The sequence below is a fragment of the Podarcis erhardii genome (assembly GCF_964252035.2).
Source record: "Podarcis erhardii genome assembly, chromosome: 1".
NCBI classification, from domain to species: Eukaryota; Metazoa; Chordata; class Lepidosauria; order Squamata; family Lacertidae; genus Podarcis; species Podarcis erhardii.
In genome coordinates, this window is record NC_138497.1 from 120,998,269 (window position 1) to 121,017,143 (window position 18,875).

General features: G+C 42.9%; 1 protein-coding gene and 1 long non-coding RNA gene across 2 annotated transcripts in view; both read right to left on the reverse strand.

Moving 5' to 3' along the window:
* Positions 1 to 18,875, reverse strand: part of LOC309335783 — a 141,773-nt gene that overhangs the window by 113,051 nt on the left and 9,847 nt on the right. The window lies entirely within an intron of this gene.
* TFPI (tissue factor pathway inhibitor) overlaps positions 1 to 18,875 on the reverse strand; it is a 47,813-nt gene that overhangs the window by 1,722 nt on the left and 27,216 nt on the right. The window contains exons 3-8 of the mRNA XM_081849086.1: positions 16,267 to 16,467; positions 13,818 to 13,856; positions 13,327 to 13,503; positions 11,486 to 11,563; positions 3,628 to 3,810; positions 137 to 319 (exon numbers count right to left, since the gene is read on the reverse strand). Of these exons, the coding sequence (XP_081705212.1) occupies positions 137 to 319; positions 3,628 to 3,810; positions 11,486 to 11,563; positions 13,327 to 13,503; positions 13,818 to 13,856; positions 16,267 to 16,467 (861 nt within the window). The remainder of the gene's footprint in view (positions 1 to 136; positions 320 to 3,627; positions 3,811 to 11,485; positions 11,564 to 13,326; positions 13,504 to 13,817; positions 13,857 to 16,266; positions 16,468 to 18,875) is intronic.

Sequence of the window (18,875 nt, forward strand, 5' to 3'; positions counted from 1 at the left end):
ATCGTTTATTTTTCAAATTTCTATAAATATTTTTTAAAGGTCTAAATCTGCTTCATTTGTGTATCAGATAGTTACTCCCGTCCCCCCATGGAGGAGAAAATATTAACCCTTATACCTCAGACTGTTGTGTTTATACCTTTCTTACACATCTGCAGGCAGGACTTTCTAGAGGTAAAGTTGTTTTCGTTCCCGCCGCAGCCACTGTAACTGAACGGATGACATTTGCCGGTAGTGAGATTGTAGAAGAACCTTTTCTCGTTGGCTTTGCAAAGGCCTCTGTCCCTGCGCATCACACAGAGGGAAGGGAGCAGGACTGACTCTGGGCACAGGAGGAAGAAGAAGCTCATTAAGGATCCACCAAATCGTTACTGCCCCCATTGCGTTTGGGCACCTCTTAAAAAGATGCGCTCCTCTGCTTGCTGCATTTAAGTTCTCAAAACACTACCAAACCCTTTGTCACTTAAATTCCAAAAGTGATAACAACACAACAACCTAACAGGCTGCATGTAACTATATACATTCTTTTTAAATGCGATTCAACATATCATATCAAAATATATGGTTCTATAGACCAACTTATCATATAAGCAAAACATATTATGAGAAATTAAAGTCCAGCAGATTGATCAGGAAATACAATCTATTCAGTTCTTATATTGGCAATATCCACGGTGTGGAATTCTTATATCGGTCTTGTAGTGTTCCACATGAAGATGCTTTTCAGAATTCTAGCGTTCCTTGTATGCAGGTGTCAGACAAAAAACTTGGAAGAATGACACATGCAGAAAACAAGAATGACACATGCAGAAAAAAAGACAAGGATTCCAGAATAATTCCTTGTTTCACCCAGCTAGGCTTCGTCAACTGTGCAGCATTTAAGTTATCAGCAGGTTATTTGGAAAGAAGACACGTATCTGAAAAAGTATTCTTTCAAAGTGCAGATTAACGTGGACAGAATGAAGGATGGAGGGAAAAAACCCAGTGGCATCATCTGGAAACAGACAGAATCGACCGCATTCAGAAGAGATGGTCAAATGGCTGATTACTACTCAGTCTTTTCATTTATTTATTTGTGTGAAAAGATTTGTGTTCTGCCAACACTAAGAAAATATATATATTGTTTAAAAAAGAATGGGAAATGTTTATACCTTATATACAAGATCATTGTCAGCAAGTTAAAACATTGGCTGGGGTTTTAAACACACTTGCAATATAATAGGGTGCATGGATAACTTAGAAAGATAAACATAAATGGAGTGTGTATCTGAAGAAGTGTGCATGCACACGAAAGCTCATACCAAGAACTGACTTAGTTGGTCTTTAAGGTGCTACTGGAAGGAATTTGTTTTGTTTTGACTATGGCAGACCAACATGGCTACCTATCTGTAACATAAATGGAGAAGTATTGATATGCAGTTGAAAATAGGCTCAATGGGACCCATGGAAGGGATGGGGGTGGGGAGTCAGAAGATTCCTTGTGACAGCTCCTGTATCTTGTTTGCCTGCCATATCTAAGCTAGAAAGTTTTTCCATAATTGAATGCCTTTGTTTTGATCTATTCAAGGTCACACCTGCATTTATTAGTTCAGCCAAGAAGTGAAAGTATTTTCCCACTCCCAAGCTGAACCATAAAATTTTCCCTTTACCCTTAAAGCGTTCCCTCCCCCCCCACCAGTCCTTGTAAAACAGTAAAAAAAAAACAGACAAAAGGAAGAGCAAAAAATACCCTGTAAAAAACAGAAAATGACTGTAAAAACCTGTAAAACCTGTAAAAAACAGAAAATGACTGTTATCACTCTCAGGCCCCTTAACCCCCAACCAAATCTTACTTATTCAAAATTGCATGTCATATATCAAACAGGACAATTCTCCCCCAAACTAAAACCAGATATTAAACAAAAATCGGCACAGACTGTTGATATAAAGTTAATATAAGGTTATGTACTACTCTTCAATAGTTATTTTCCTTTTCCAAAAAAGTGGTGGCAAATGAGAGTTAGTCCAGTTTTGTAGTTGTAATCCAGAATTAAATCCAAAATGTAAATCCAAATGTACAGTTCTGCAGTATATTGTAATGCAAATCTTCCAATTTTTAGGCTTGAAAAATATGCATCCAGGATGTCCAAAGATATTAATTAATTGCTTATTGGCAGGTAGTATTGCATAAATTTCCCTGGTCTTCAGTAAGCACTAAATATCAAATCCAACTCCAGATATTCCAGGTTCTCCTTTCTTCTTGGGGAATTTCTCCCCCAATATGATGGAGAGTTTTCCTGCTTAGCTTCAGTTTTGTGCCACCAAGTTCCAGGGTTTAAAGTTAAAGCTTATACAGTGGTGCCTCGCAAGACGAAAATAATCCGTTCCGCGAGTCTCTTTGTCTAGCAGTTTTTTCGTCTTGCGAAGCATCCCTATTAGCGGCTTAGCGGATTAGCTCTATTAGCGGCTTAGCGGCTAAGCGGCTATTAGCGGCTTAGCAGCTATTAGCGGCTTAGCAGCTTAGAAAAAGGGGGAAAAGGGGGAAAACTCACAAGACTCACAAGATGTTTTGGTCTTGCGAAGCAAGCCCATAGGGAAATTCGTCTTGCGAAGCGCCTCGAAAAACAGAAAACCCTTTCGTCTAGCGGGGCACCACTGTATTTCCACAGTACTTTTAGGTAAGTCTTTTTGCTTTCTACTCTGCCAAAGTATCACTCTGTCAAATTCTATCCAGCTGTCAATTTACATCCTACCTTTATCCAGAGGACAACTTGACACAGCTGTAGCCAATATGTATCCAAGAGAAAGAGAGTCTCTCAAATGTCCAAAGTCAAACTGTTACAAAATCTCCATAGCTGCAAGGACTATGCTCTGCTCCCATTCACAAAATGTCCCCTTGCAGAGCCTGTCCGCAGAAATCGGAAGCTGACTTCCTCTTTGGCTTCTGTTTCACCAAATCAATCAATTTAAACCTAATTTCTTCTCTTAATTCTTTATTTGGTTTTTATCTCTAATTGGAAATACACTGCTTATAGTTGCGGTGTGTGGCTTTGGCTGTAGAGCACGGCGAAGCCGTGAGCGGACTCAAGCGTTTTCCTTTCCCCCGTGCAAAAATGGCAGTTGGGGGATTATGATCGGCGAGTTTGCATGCTCTGCTGGACCCCTAGAATCCCCACTGTTCCGTGGGGAGTTTTTCGGGGGGCACCTAGCCCTGGCGCACACCCACAAAGCTCTTTCAGCCTGAACCGTGTCGTCTTTTAGACAGAAGACACAGAGCGCACCACCATTGCCTCCTCAGCAAACCGGAAGTCGCTATTAATAACTTTTAAAAAATAACTCCTCCCCCCTCTTTAAAAAAAAGTAATAACCCTGGATTCTTTGAAAAAAATCTGGTAACCTTATTATAGAATAATTATACTATGCCGCAAGAACTGGAATTTGGAGAAAACCATGGAGGGGTGGAAGGGGAAGTCCTAGGTTGATGAATTGAATTTTAAATTTTAAATGTTGTTGAATTATCGTTTATTTTTCAAATTTCTATAAATATTTTTTAAAGGTCTAAATCTGCTTCATTTGTGTATCAGATAGTTACTTTCCCCCCAGTGGAGGAAAAAATATTAACCCTTATACCTCAGACTGTTGTGTTTATACCTTTCTTACACATCTGCAGGCAGGACTTTCTAGAGGTAAAGTTGTTTTCGTTCCCGCCGCAGCCACTGTAACTGAACGGATGACATTTGCCAGTAGTGAGGTTGTAGAAGAACCTTTTCTCGTTGGCTTTGCAAAGGCCTCTGTCCCTGCGCATCACACAGAGGGAAGGGAGCAGGACTGACTCTGGGCACAGGAGGAAGAAGAAGCTCATTAAGGATCCACCAAATCGTTAATGCCCCCATTGCGTTTGGGCACCTCTTAAAAAGATGTGCTCCTCTGCTTGCTGCATTTAAGTTCTCAGCAGGTTATTTGGAAAGAAGACGCGTATTTGAAAAAGTCTTAATAGGACTATGGAAGGGATGAGGGTGGAGAGTCAAGAGATTCAAAGTGATCTTGATATTTGAATTCAGAATTGGTTTTGTTGCATGTTTATATTCTTGAAAATCAAATTAAAAATTATTTCAAAGATATACCGTATTTTTTGCTCCATAAGACTCACTTTTTCCCTCATAAAAAGTAAGGGGAAATGTGTGTGCGTCTTACGGAGCGAATGCAGGCTGCACAGGTATCCCAGAAGCTGCGCAGGTATCCCGGAAGCTTTCACTGCGCAGCGATCCCTCTTGCTGTTCTGGCTTCTGAGATTCAGAATATTTTTTTCTTGTTTTCCTCCTCCAAAAACTAGGTGCGTCTTGTGGTCTGGTGCGTGTTATAGAGAGAAAAATATGGGGTGTGTGTGTGTGTGTGTGTGTGTGTGTGTGTGTGTATATACCATGAAGAGCATGAAATCAACAATGGCATTGCATTCTTAAAAGAAGTACAAAAGGCATCACAGATCAGTAGATCAGACTGATACATCAACATTGCTAGATCGCCTCTGGGTAAACAGGTGAGTGTTAAGCAGCTGCTAAATGCCAATACCGTAGGGGTCTACAAGGTGCCGCAACACTGCAAATTGCTAAAAGTCATAGGCTTTGGATTATACAATATGAGAAACCATATTTATATCATATGATTAAAAGCCTAGGACCTTTAACATTTGCTATTTATAAAAATTAAAATGCAGAGAAACAAAGCATGCATACCGATATGGAGGGAAATATTTTAAAAATCACGTAAGAAACTGAATTGAAGGAAGTAGATAAAAACCAAGGCAATGTTTTGCACTAACAAACAAGTCACAACGAATGGGGTTCAGTAAATTAAATTTGACACCTGAATTCTAACAGTCCTGTGCTTTGGCCAATTCTTCTTTTTATATACAGTAGCACCTCGGCTTAGGTTAACCTTGGGTGGCATAAACTTCGGGTTGCGAAAGCGGCAAACCCGGAAGTTTTTCACCATGTGCGCATGTGCAAAAGTGCTCTACTGCACCACATGAATGCACAGAAGTGGTCCCTCTGGTTGCAGAAACCTCAGGATCCGACCGGAGCTCCAGAACCGATCCCGTCCACAACTGGAGTACCACTGGATATATAATTTTTATTAAATTTTGTGTTTTGCAATTTTGAATACTCATTTAAGCAATCATAATATATCAATAACTCCCCTTATTCTCTTTTCATCGTTCGTTTTACATATCATAAATCCCTGTATATTTTACATAAACTAAACCCTTCAGTATTCCATTATTACATCCATCAAAAGTTACTTACACTGTTGAATTTGTCTTAATGCTGCCAACGTTTTCAAGTGTACACAATTTCACCCCATATATTCAATAAACATTTTCCAGTCTTCTATAAACATATGTTCTTATTGCTCTCTTATTCAAATGTTAAGTCCGCAAGCTGCGCATATTCCATCAGTTTAAGTTGCCATTCTTCTTTTGTTGGGACCTCACTCGTTTTCCATTTTGGGGCTAACGAAACACGGGCCACAGTAGTGGCATACATAAATAACATTTTTTTGAAACTTGGGAATTTCTGTCTGAATTATCCCCAACAAAAAGGACTCTGGTTTGTTTTTTTGGGAAAGTACTTTTATTATTTTCAATTCATTATGGATTATTTCCTAATACTCTTTTACCCTTTCAAAGGCCCACCACATATGAAAAATCGTTCCCTCAACCTCATTGCCCATCGAGCACTTATCTGATTCAGTCTTATATATCTTAGCAAGCCTACTCAGAGTTAAATACCAGCTGTAAATCATTATCAAGTAGTTCTCCTTCAAATAATAATATGCTGTAAACTTTTATATCTCATATGATATAAAAGAATTACACGGTCTCGTGTAAAAGAATGGCCTCAGTCAAGTATACCTGAAGGAGCGTCTCCACCCCCATCGTTCTGCCTGGGCACTGAGGTCCAGCTCCAAGGGCCTTCTGGCTGTTCCCTCGCTGCGAGAAGCCAAGTTACAGGGAACCAGGCAGAGGGCCTTCTCGGTAGTGGCACCCGCCCTGCGGAATGCCCTCCCACCAGATGTCAAAGAGAGCAACAACTACCAGACTTTTAGAAGACATCTGGAGGCAGCCCTGTTTAGGGAAGCTTTTAATGTTTGATGTATTACTTTATTTTAATATTTTTTTGGAAGCCGCCCAGAGTGGTTGGGGAAGCCCAGCCAGATGAGCGGGGTATAAATTATTATTATTATTATTATTATTATTATTATTATTATTATTATTATTACAGACTTTGACAAACTCAGAAAGAGTGCATACAATGTGCAGTTGCCATGACAATATCCATAAGCATCATGCCTCCTGTGTTATTTACAGGCCTCCATTTTGTGCAATAAACCCTCTTGCAGCTACAATCATATGATCCAGAAATATCTCAGATATTTGTGTGGAAAGAAGGAGAGAGACTTCTCACGAGAAGGGGCCCTCCTGGATCAAACTAAGGCTGGATCTATACTGATAAGAAAAAAACACTATAAAAAGAAACACTATAAGAGCTCTCAATGCAAACTCCCATTGGGGATAGATTGATAAAAAATAATAATCATCCATTTTTTATTTCTTTAAAAAAATGTTTAGGGATACTCTCATTTTCCTACTCATATTGAACTACTGACCCTCAATGAGGTCAAACTTAAGATTCACAAAATGTTTAGGGGTATGTGTCCCTCTGCGTCCCCCCAGAAAAAAGCACTACTACTACTAATAATAATAGTAGTAGTAGTAGTAGTAGTAATAATAATAATAATAATAATAATAATAATAATAATAATTGATTTGTACCCCACACATCTGACTGCCCTATAGCACCATCTGTTGTCACATCTTCATAACGCAGCAAAAAATTAATACTGGGGTGGGGCAGGCCATTGGCTAGCAAAGCACAGTCCTGGCAGTAGGGGGTGCACGTTCACACAGATCTGCACTTGCCACCCCCAATCCGGGGCTTCCTGCAAACTCCGTGCCACTCTGCCTGCTCTATCCTGGCACCCTGCAGCCAGGAGGGTGGCGTAGTGCCCTGACTCATGTGCTGCAATTGATCCTGGTTGCCCTCCTATTCTGGTATGTCTCTGCCTGCAGTAAAGGTAAAGGACCCCTGGATGGTAAAGTCTAGTCAAAGGTGACTATGGGGTTGCAGCACTCATCTCGCTTTTCAGGCCGAGGGAGCCAGCGTTTGTCCACAGAAAGCTTTCCAGGTCATGTGGCCAGCAGGACTAAACCGCTTCTGGTGCAACAATTGCCAGAGCACACAGAAACGCCGTTTAGCTTCCCGCCGCAGTGGTACCTATTTATCTAGTTGCACTGGTTTGCTTTCAAACTGCTAGGTTGGCAGGAGCTGGGATAGAGCGATGGGAGCTCACTCTGTCGCGGGGATTTGAACCGCTAACCTTCCGATTGGCAGGCCCAAGAGGCACCGTGGTTTAGACCACAGTGCCACCTGCGTCTCTGCCTGCAGTATGCTGCCTGTGATGGAGATGACGGATAGTTGGCAGAAGACCTTTGCGAGAGGCAGGGAAGAGGAGATATCTCCCATGGTTGGAGGCTGGGCAGAGAAAGGGGCACTTCCAAGTGAGAGCTGAGAGTTTGCATCTTTGTCCGCATGGGGTAATAGTTAGGACATATCGTGAGAGAGGACTTTGCATTCTTTCAGCTCTTTTTCTTCTGTTTTTCTAAACTCTTTTTTTCTTTAGAATAGTTTGTTTCTTTTTATTGCATCATGAAAAAGTCTTAATAAAGCTGTAAAAGCAGTACTCAGACCAGAGTGGAACGATTCTTTCCTGAAATCTGGGCACTCTCATTATGTACAATCCTTTACCAGGGTTTTGCAAAAATAAAATAAAATGCAGATTTCCACCTGTTTTTCACTGTGGATATGAATGAGCATATTTTACAGACATGGCTGCAAGTGTTTCCCTGCATCTGGTACCAGTTGGCCATGCCTTTTTACTCATGGCTATCTCTTGAATTGGGATGTGGGTGGCGCTGTGGGTTAAACCACAGAGCCTAGGGCTTGCCAATCAGAAGATCGGCAGTTTGAATCCCCACGATGGGATGAGCTCCCGTTGCTCAGCCCTTGCTCCCGCCAACCTAGCAGTTCGATAGCACATCAAAGTGCAGGTAGATAAATAGGTACCGCTCCGGTGGGAAGGTAAACGGCATTTCCGTGCGCTGCTCTGGTTCTCCAGAAGCAGCTTAGTCATGCTGGCCACATGACCCGGAAGCAGTACACTGGCTCCTTTGGCCAATAAAGCGAGATGAGCACCGCAACCCCAGAGTCAGTCATGACTGGACCTAATGGTCAGGGGTCCCTTTACCTTTACCTTTATCTCTTGAATGTGTGTTTCAAAAGACAGGATGAAATGAAACACATCTATCACAAAGCAGACAATTAAGGTTGAGGCATTGAAACACACACCGGAGGTAGAAATTGCTCCTTTTCTATTTAAAAAAAGAAATAAAAGAATAAAGTACTGATTTGTCATAATGTAGGGTTGCCATACGTCCGGAATACTGCCATCAGGAGCAGCTCAACAACTTTTCCGTCTGGATTTTCACTGTTTGAAATATGGCAACCCTATCATAATGCCACTCAATTATTTCTAACACAAATGGCTTTCTTCCATTATCGGGATGTTTGACTGCAGCTTGAGTGGTTTCCTGAGTTTATGGCAAATGGAGCCCATGGTGCAAAATAAATAAATAAACTAATGCAACAGTTTCCAATCATGTGCACACTCAAAACATTTCAAGGACATCTTATTGTGTGGATTGCATGTTCATTCCTTGTTTTCTAATCACTATCCACACATTACACGCTGGTCCCCAGAAGTACATGTGAGCGCAAGTGCAGATCGCCAGCAGGAAAACATGGCGAAAGGGATCCGTCTTTCCCCAGCTGTTGCTTTCTGCCTTCCGCACCACTGTGGATCACAAAAACGACAAGCCTCAATCTCCAGTACAGTGAAGACTCACGGAGGAGTACTTGCAGCAGCTCCTTAAAATATGGCTTTTAGAAGAGAAACTAGCAAAGGTCTAAGATAAAAAGGAATTGAGCTAAGGCAGATCGTGGAAGGACAGATGAAGCTGAGGCTCCAATACTTTGGCCACCTCATGAGAAGAGAAGACTCCCTGGAAAAGACCCTAATGTTGGGAAACATGAAGGGCACAAGGAGAAGGGGATGACAGAGGACGAGATGGTTGGATAGTGTTCTCGAAGCTACAAACATGAGTCTGACCAAACTGTAGGAGGCAGTGGAAGATAGGAGTTGGACACAACTAAACAACAACAACTTACTGAAGGAGCAATCCAAACCCAAGATCAGGGGTGGTCTGAGATGCTTCAGTGCTCAAATCAAAATGCTCCCTGCTGCCACTGCTCGGGAGCCAAGTTGCGCTCAACATTGCAGAGCTGTGTGCGTGCATGGCGAATGTTGCATTGGCAGAGGCCAACCAGACACCATGCCAGGGCCGCACAGCATTGGGGCAACATCCCACCAGGCCTCCTCTGCCCCCTCAAGATTGGGGAGCCTGAACACCAGAGGGCTGTAGAGGCCTCAGCCTCATAAACTTGGTGTGTCTGTGCCACTGTAATGAGGTGGAGGGGGGTGTCATGAGGCTCCATGAGGGCTTCTCCCTAAGCGGGGGAGATTCGGAAAGCACTTCTTAAGGAGAAGCCTTTCCCAAAGCTTGCCCCAGCCTAGTGGGGTGACTAGGCTTTGTGAGGCCTTGCCACCATGCCAGCCTGGGGATGAAGCTCCCTTTCTGCCTGGCAGCAAAGAGGGGCTTGGCAAGGGGAGAGGCCTTCTGCAGACCTTTGTCGCCAGTTCCTCTCTCCCACTGCTCCAGCAAGCAGGACCTGAGCTCAAAAGCACTTTCCTTGCTTGCGATTCCCAGAGGCAGAAAGCGCAGATCCACAGCAATCCGCAGCAAAACGACAACAGCACTAAAAATAGACTTATAATAGACTCCAAATTAAGTCTTACTGAATTTACAGGGGTTACTCCCAGATAAGTACAGTGGTACCTCGGGTTACATACGCTTCAGGTTACAGACTCCCCTAACCCAGAAATATTACCCCGGGTTAAGAACTTTGCTTCAGGATGAGAACAGAAATTGTGTGGGGGCAGCAGGAGACCCCATTAGCTAAAGTGGTGCTTCAGGTTAAGAAAAGTTTCAGGTTAAGAACAGACCTCCAGAACGAATTAAGTTCTTAACCCGAGGTACCACTGTAGCTGGAGGATTGCAAAACAATTGTGTGTGTTTTGAATGAGTATATGGGCTTCTGTTAAGTGAGTGAGAGAGACAGAGTGTTTGTGTATGTGGGGTGGCCCCTGAGCACCCCCCCATTGCTGTACATGTGGCCCTCAGAGGCACCCATTAAACCACAGAGCCTAGGACTTGCCGATCAGAAGTTTGGCGGTTTGAATCCCCGCAACGGGGTGAGCTCCCGTTGCTCCATCCCTGCTCCTGCCAACCTAGCAGTTCGAAAGCACGTCAAAGTGCAAGTAGATCAATAGGTACCACTCTGGCGGGAAGGTAAACGGTGTTTCCGTGCGCTGCTCTGGTTCGCCAGAAGCGCTTTAGTCATGCTGGCCACACGACCCGGAAGCTGTACGCCGGCTCCCTCGGCCAATAAAGCGAGATGAGCGCCACAACCTCAGAGTCGGTCACGACTGGACCTAATGGTCAGGGGTCCCTTTACCTTTATACTACAACAGAGACCAGGATGCTTAACACTCAGAGATGGAAAGAAGATTGTGTATCAACCAAATGAATTATGCTGAAATGGCAAAGTTTACGGGAGCTATAAGAAACCAAGAGGAGAAAGACTTTATCAGAGCCTGGGGGAAATGTGTGGACTATTTGAAAGGTTATTGTACACATAGAAGCTGATTAGCAGGGTTAACTTAAACCAAACAGTTAAAACGAAATTCAAGGAGAAATCAAGGATTAAATAATAATAGGAATAATGAAGAAAATGCAGTGTCAGAAACTAAAATAATATAAGAAACCTCAAACAGGGTGGGAGGAAGTCAAACTATTCATGTTTATTGTAACATTGGATTTGTATTGTTAAAATATCTTTAAAAAACTGAAAAAATAATTTTTTTAAATGCGCATGCACTTCTGCACATTGACCATCTTCCACCAAAAAGAATCTTGATGCAACCATATATATTCGCATCAAGCCTGAGCTTTTTTGGTATGTTTTATCAAAACATATTTGCATATCAGTGCCATACAGGAAAGAAAGGTATCATGGAAATAAGTTTCTATTTTAGGTTCATTTACATTTCACTTACACTTGACAAAAGTGGTAGTTTATTCCCATTTCCATGCTCATAACTGACAAATACAACAATAGAGAATTCTTAATGCACTGGTACCTCTTTGAATCTCTTCTCATGCTGATGAGAGAACCCTATAATTCGCACTTAATGCTAAATTTTGAATACATACCTTGCTTTACAACTGGAGTAGTATTATTCGTTGTGCTAACCAGCATGTCGGTTATTTGCAATGAATTGGCAGAACGAACTAAAAGGGACAAAGAATGATAAAAGAAGCTTTTAAGAAATGTGCATAATTAGTACAGAAAACAATGATTGACATATAACTCATATAATAAGAGGGATTTATCCAAAACCATCTTCTCACTATTTTATTTAAGCATAAGTTGCTCTTTTAGGCTGATTTATGTTTCAGTTACATTTTACAAAAGGTTTATTCCCGTTTAAAATTCAGCAGTGCAGAATTCTGATACTTTATATTTCTTCCTCCAACTTCTTCACTGAGGATTAAATCACTTCCTCTTCCTCTTTGACTTGCCCTGAGACTAAGAGGAAACAATGGGCTGGATCCAGAGTAACAGTGCAATTCTAACCATGTTTATTTGGAAGGTAGTGCCACAGAGTTGAAAGAGCTTACTCCTAGGTAAACGGGGGAAGGACTGCAGCCCCAATCTCTTGAGCTTGTTGTTTAGTTGTTTAGTTGTGTCCGACTCTTCGTGACCCCATGGACCAGAGCACGGCAGGCACTCCTGTCTTCCATGGCCTCCCACAGTTTGGTCAAACTCATGCTGCTAGCTTCGAGAACACTGTCCAACCATCTCGTCCTCTGTCGTCCCCTTCTCCTTGTGCCCTCCATCTTTCCCAACATCAGGGTCTTTTCCAGGGAGTCTTCTCTTCTCATGAGGTGGCCAAAGTATTGGAGCCTCAGCTTCAGGATCTGTCCTTCCAGTGAGCACTCATGGCTGATTTCCTTCAGAATGGATAGGTTTGATCTTCTTGCAGTCCATGGGACTCTCAAGAGTCTCCTCCAGCACCATAATTCAAAAGCGTCAATTCTTCGGCGATCAGCCTTCTTTATGGTTCAGCTCTCACTTCCATATATCACTATTGTTGAGCTTAGGTACCATTAAAATCAATTGGCCAAGTTAGTTGTGACTTAAGTCCCACTGATTTGAATGGGAACATGCAGTGTGATCCTATTTATTTATTTACTTATAAAGTACAGTCATACTTTGGATCTCAAATGCCTTGGCTCCTGAACAAATCGGCCCCTGCAGCCAATCAGAAGCCGCGCTTTGGTTTCTGAACATTTTGGAAGTCAAACAGACTTCTGGAACGGATTCTGTTCAACTTTCAAGGTACAACTGTATTTGTATGCCACCCTCTTGCACAACCTCAGTGACATACAAAAGTTTAAAAGCAATACCGAGCAATCATTAAAGCTACAGGGTACTCAGAGAGATATTTTAAACAATCGCAAAGGCCTGTTGGCATAAAAGAGACGGACCCAAAAAATGGAAAGCAAAAGAGGTACCTACAAAAGAAATATGGCAGAATAAATTGATAGAATATACAGAACTATCATCTATGACCATGAAAATAAGAATAAAGATGAGGCTAAAAGATGAGTGGAAATGCTTGGGAGAATATTTTAGAAGGTATAATATTCGATCAAATCTCCAAGTGAGAATAAACCTATGAGCAGCAGATAATATCAAATATGGGAAGACTTGAGACAAAATTGGCTGGAAGATCAGAATATGCAACCGATCAGGGTTTGCATAGAACGCCACAGAGAGATGGACTGGGAAGTCTTTAGGAAAAGGATAACTGATGGACAATGTGTGATGTAAGTACAACAAAATCCATCTTCAATGGAAAAGAGACATGGTGGACATCATGGTTTCAGGTAGAGATTGGACTTTCTTGATATGGTATAACCATCATACCATCTACTATGGGCACCAAGGGATATTATAAGATACAGTACCAGAAGACAAGGCCACTTACGGTTGTCCTCACAGGTATCTTGGCATTCTTTCAAAGTATGAAAGTTGTTTTGGTTTCCTAGGCAACCGCCATACTGGAACTTCTCACACTTCATCGACTCCTTGTTGAAGAAATACCGGGTAATTAATCCTCGGCAGATACCGGGGTCATTCTCCAGAAGGCAGTAAGGAGGCTTTCCTGCAAATGGAGATTGTTTGAGGGGAGAAAGTGTCAGATAACCCAATATAGCCATTAATGAAGGACTTACTGCAGTTTACCAAAAGTGGGCACGATCTAACTCAATTTAAGCATTTTGGCAAGGCGTGGGAGACAAATAGGGGCAAAGCAAGCATGCAACGTATTTTCTGCTGCTGAGGATCACAAAACTAAAACATTGATTATAAAACCAGCTAAGATGTATTTTAAAGTATCAAAAAGATGATTAAAATCAGCAGTAGCTCAAAAGAAACAAAACACAGGTAACACAAATAGAACACATTTCTTTCAGTTACCTGTCTGAGATCTTGATCTCTTTTTCTTCTCAGGCACATCTGAAATCAAAACAAAATGTTTTTAGTGTAGACCTGGGGGAAAAAATAGCATTTACTAAAAAAAAGTATATATTTTTGCCCATAATGATATACCCCATAGCACTGAACCATTTCTCATGGTTCCAGAGTATTTATCTAACCAAAATTCCATATTTTATTTTAGAAATGCTGCACATGATCCCATTCTCTGTCCCAGCTCCTGCCAATCTAGCAGTTCGAAAGCACACCAGTGCAAGTACATAAATAGGTACCGCTGTGGCGGGAAGGTAAAAGGCATTTTCGTGCACTCTGGTTTCCATCACAGTGTCCCATTGCACCAGAACTGGTTTAGTCCTGCTAGCCACATGACCTGGAAAGCTGTCTGTGGACAAATGCCGGCTCCCTCGCCTTGAAGCAAGATGAATGCTGCAACCCCACAATCGCCTTTGACTGGACTTAACCATCCAAGGGTCCTTTACCTTTTTTAAGGCATAGGATTGCAGCAACCATCTAACTGATTTAATAGTAGATTCAATCAAATCTGCCCCAGCATGAATATTGTTTTATGTGCAGCCATGTCATCTTAATTTTTTCAGAGGTGACATTTGATCAGGAGTAAGGCTCACGTGAAGTACCAACACCTGTGGACAACTAGGCATGTTGAGATTAATGCAAGAAGAGGAGTGAATGAGAGCAGTAATGGGATTTGATATTTCAGCTGCAACCTGAATCCAGAGACCAGCTGGAGTGTTCCAACACACGAGCCTAACCCATACACAATGAATTTCCTGGCTGATTGTCAAAAGCTAATCTGCAATTTGAATTTGCTGGCCTACAAGTGTTGCCAGTACTGTGTGTGTTTGTGTTGATGTGTGTATTTGCTTTGTTGCAGCTTTCATGATCACATGGAAGGGAAAAAGGGCAACCTGCTATAATGGCGCTAGTCAAAGTGGGTGGGATGCTTCACGAATACCCATTCCTGGCACATTAGGGGGCAAGTTGTCAGTCCTCCCCATCAGTTTAAGAAACAGTGTGCTATAATGCTAGGTTTTAATGGGCTTTCCCACGCTTTTCTTCATATCCAAGAATTGAGCCAAATGCTTTAAGCAGCTCTTAGCTTTCCGTTGGCCTGATAATAACCACATTCGCTTTGCTCTTTTCCTCTTTTGCTAAAAGGATGCTCCAAACACAGCTGACATTTTGCCTTTGAAATGATTCTCTTGTGTGAGCACTGCAATGTCTGGGTTTGGTTCACACGCCACATGCTTGTCACAGTGATGACCGACACTTGTGAAATGGTCCCATTCCACACCAGAGTAAGGGCTTCTGTTGTCACTTCCAAGGGAACCAATTTCAGTGGGAGCAGTTCACTTTTTCAGTCATCGTGATAAGCCTTTGATGAAGTATTAAGTTGAAAAACTATGCATGTAAGAGTCTAATGAGTGTGCTCAATAGAACTGGTAGGGTGAAAGGCAGGGAGGCCCACAGTAGGTGGCGACAGAGGACATGGCTAGCTATACCAGAGCCAGCAAGAGGCAGAGGCACTAATTCTGCTTCCCTGTTGAGTTCTAAAGAGGAAGCTGACATCCAGTTGTCAGCCTCTAGAGTCTAAACCAGTGGTTTTCAACCATCATGCCATGGCTCACTTGCGTGCCTTGAATGATGGTCAGGGATGTCATGGGCAACACTGGCCTCTGTCCCTCTTTCCTTCCCTCCCTCCTCTGATGCAAACAACATGGCAGTCAGTCCTGCCATTTGAAAACCTGCTGCTCCTATTGGCTGCCTCCAATACTAGACATGAAGTGTAAAGGTAAAGGGACCCCTGACCGTTAGGTGCAGTTGTGGACGACTCTGGGGTTGCAGTGCTCATCTCAAGCTATAGGCTGAGGGAGCCGGCGTTTGTCTGCAGACAGCTTCCAGGTCATGTGGCCAGCATGACTAAACCGCTTCTGGCAAACCAGAGCAGCGCTCTGTTTACCTTCCCACCGGAGCGGTACCTATTTATCTACTTGCACCTTGACATGCTTTCGAACTGCTAGGTGGGCAGGAGCTGGGACCAAACAACAGGAGCTCACCCCGTCGCGGGGATTCAAACCGCCAACCTTCTGACCGGCAAGCCCTAGGCTCTGTGGTTTAGACCACAGCGCCACCTGTGTCCCAGACATGAGGTGATGCATCAGTTATTTGTTTACTTATATAAAGTATTTTCACTTCAGCAAAAAGGCTCCTGGAAGCGCTAACATGCAATCAGTTTAAAAAAGACTGTCTTAAAATATAGGGGGGAAAGAAAGAGGGGAGAAAAGTGGGAGAAAAGCAAACCCAGGTACCAACTCATAAAGTGAAATAACATTTCCTATAAGGATCCGATGGGAGGAAAATGTGCTGCATTTAACCTAAAGAAAGAGAGAAATGGAGGAAGACATGTACTGACCTGGTACTATGCACTTTAGCTGGCACTCCTCTAGAGTCAGAAAGTTGTTTTCATTGCCTTCGCATCCACCATAGTTAAAGATTTCACACTGGCGGGTTTGGATGTCAAAGTGATACCGGACATGCAATGCTTTGCAGGGCCCGCCATCTGCTTTGAAGGCACAGATGGACATGCCCAGTTTCAGTGGGGGCCAAGCAGGACCTGGAGGAAGATGAAGGAAAGTTCAGCATATCATAATCCACTTATAAATGCCATTTCCAACTCCAGCTCCGGCGGGAAGGTAAACGGTGTTTCCGTGCGCTGCTTTGGTTCACCAGAAGCGGCTTAGTCATGCTGGCCACACGGAAGCTGTACGCCGGCTCCCTCGGCCAATAAAGCGAGATGAGCACTTTACCTTTTACCACTGATAGGGAAGAGAGGGACCTGGGTGTTCAAGCCATGCTACACAAAACAGTGAAATATAGATCAGCATTTGTGGATTACAATAGATCAGGGGTCGGCAAGGTTTACCTTGCCTGGGCCAGTTCACTCCAGTGGAAATCCCTCCGTGGGCTGGATCGCACGTGCACATGAGCGCGCATGCCCACGATTTCTGGCGTCTGCGCAGATGCGATTTTCGGCATCTGCGCATGTGCAGATGCGATTTCTGGTACCGCGAAAGCAAGTCCCCAGTTGCTCTGCACCAGTTTAGTGCAGTGCATGGGGACTTGCTGAGCTGGTGGCTTGGTTCTGGGGTGGCTCGTGGGCCGGATAAATGACCCCCATGGGCCGTTTGTGGCCCATGGGCCTTAGGTTGCCAACCCCTGCATTACACAGTGTGACACCAATTCCAGTATTTTTAACTGTTTTTATATGTGGAATTGTTTTTCAACATTTGCATTGTTTTTATACACTGATTTTTTTAAATTTTAAAAAATATAATTGTTTTATATATTGAGCCTGTTCTTACACTTTTTCTGTTGTATAGTTGCAACCATTTTCTTTGTTTCAAGATTGCCCATTTCATTGACGTAACCTGCCCTGGAGCCTTCTGGTTAAGGGTAGGTAAGAAATCTAACAAATAAAAAATTATGCAAATGGCACTTGGGCTCTAAATGCATGCCTGTTTTTCTTGCAGGGGGTTACGGATATGTAAAATGTGCCACGTCGTACCTGAATGCTGATGAGCACCAAATATTCTCCAGAGGGCAGCATCGCCCCAGAAAACAACATACCAGGGAGCCATAAATTCAACAGACTCACAGGAACATCCAAATCTAAAGCCAACACCCACAGTTTTTGCAGTTTCCTAGTAAGAAGCTGACAGGCCACAAATTGATACAGGACCAAGTTTTTAAAAAGCCAATTTGGGAATTAGGTGCAGCTTAAAAGGAAGCAGCTGCTCTTAGATAGACCTTAGACATTTCCCCCAGGGTTGTGTGTCCCTTTATAGTTTTGTGAAGGCGGAGTTCTGTGAGCGCACCCTTTGAATAAAAAATCTTCAAGAACTGCATATTATTATTATTATTATTATTATTATTATTATTATTATTATATTTAATTTTTTATACTGTCCTATATCCGTAGGTCTTATAGCAATTCACAAGGTAAGATCACACCATAAAAACACAAAATACATAACACAAATAAAAACAAAAACAACTTAATAATCCCCTCCCCAGCACATTTTAAAAGGGCCTTGGATGTCAGTCAAAGGCCTGGTTGCAAAGGAAAGTTCTTGCCTAGTATCTAAAGATCTATAACCATAGCACCAGGCAAGCCTCCCTGGGGAGAGCATTCCACAGGTGGGGAGCCATTGCAGAGAAGGCCCGTTCTCGTGTTGCCACCCTCCTAGCCTCTCGAACCTTTTAATTGTTCTCTGAGATGTGGAGGGAGGAAAAAGTAAAACCGGGATGTTCCGGGATCAAATCAGAAACCGGGATGCCTTCTGTAATTCCGGGACTGTCCCTAGGAAATAGGGACACTTGGAGGGTATGGTACCAGGAGTGGTGGTGGGGAGCTAGTTGAGATGGTGGGGAATGTTGTGTGGTGCAAACACATACCTGCAGGAGCACTGCACTGGCTCTGCTGGTGTGTCTGCACCATACTGACCAGGCTGCTGTCTTCCCCTTGCACTCCTAGTAAACAACAGTGACACCCTTGCTGTGAGGTCAGGCAAGTGCAGGCACAGGCAAACTCGGCCCTCCAGATGTTCTGGGATTACAACTCCCATCATCCCTAGCTAACAGGACCAGTGGTCTGGGATGATGGGAGTTGTAGTCCCAAAACATCTAGAGGGCCGAGTTTGCCTATGCCTGGGTAAGTGCCTCCACCCAACTAGGCTGTCCGCTGCTCAGTAAATAGCTTCAGGGCCCTATCCCTAAGCCATAGACCCAGCCTCACATACCTTTGAGCTGGTGCTAGATATGGATGACAATTTTCTTTCTTTTCTTTTAAAAACTAACACACCAACCGCAGATGCATTTGGGCCTGATGCCCAACAATTGCTATTACTTATTTTAAAAAAGAAGCATTAATTAGAATATTCCACTAAATATAAATACAGTGGTACCTTGGTTCTCAAACAACATGGAACCTAAACACTGCAAAACCGGAAGTAAGTGTTCCGG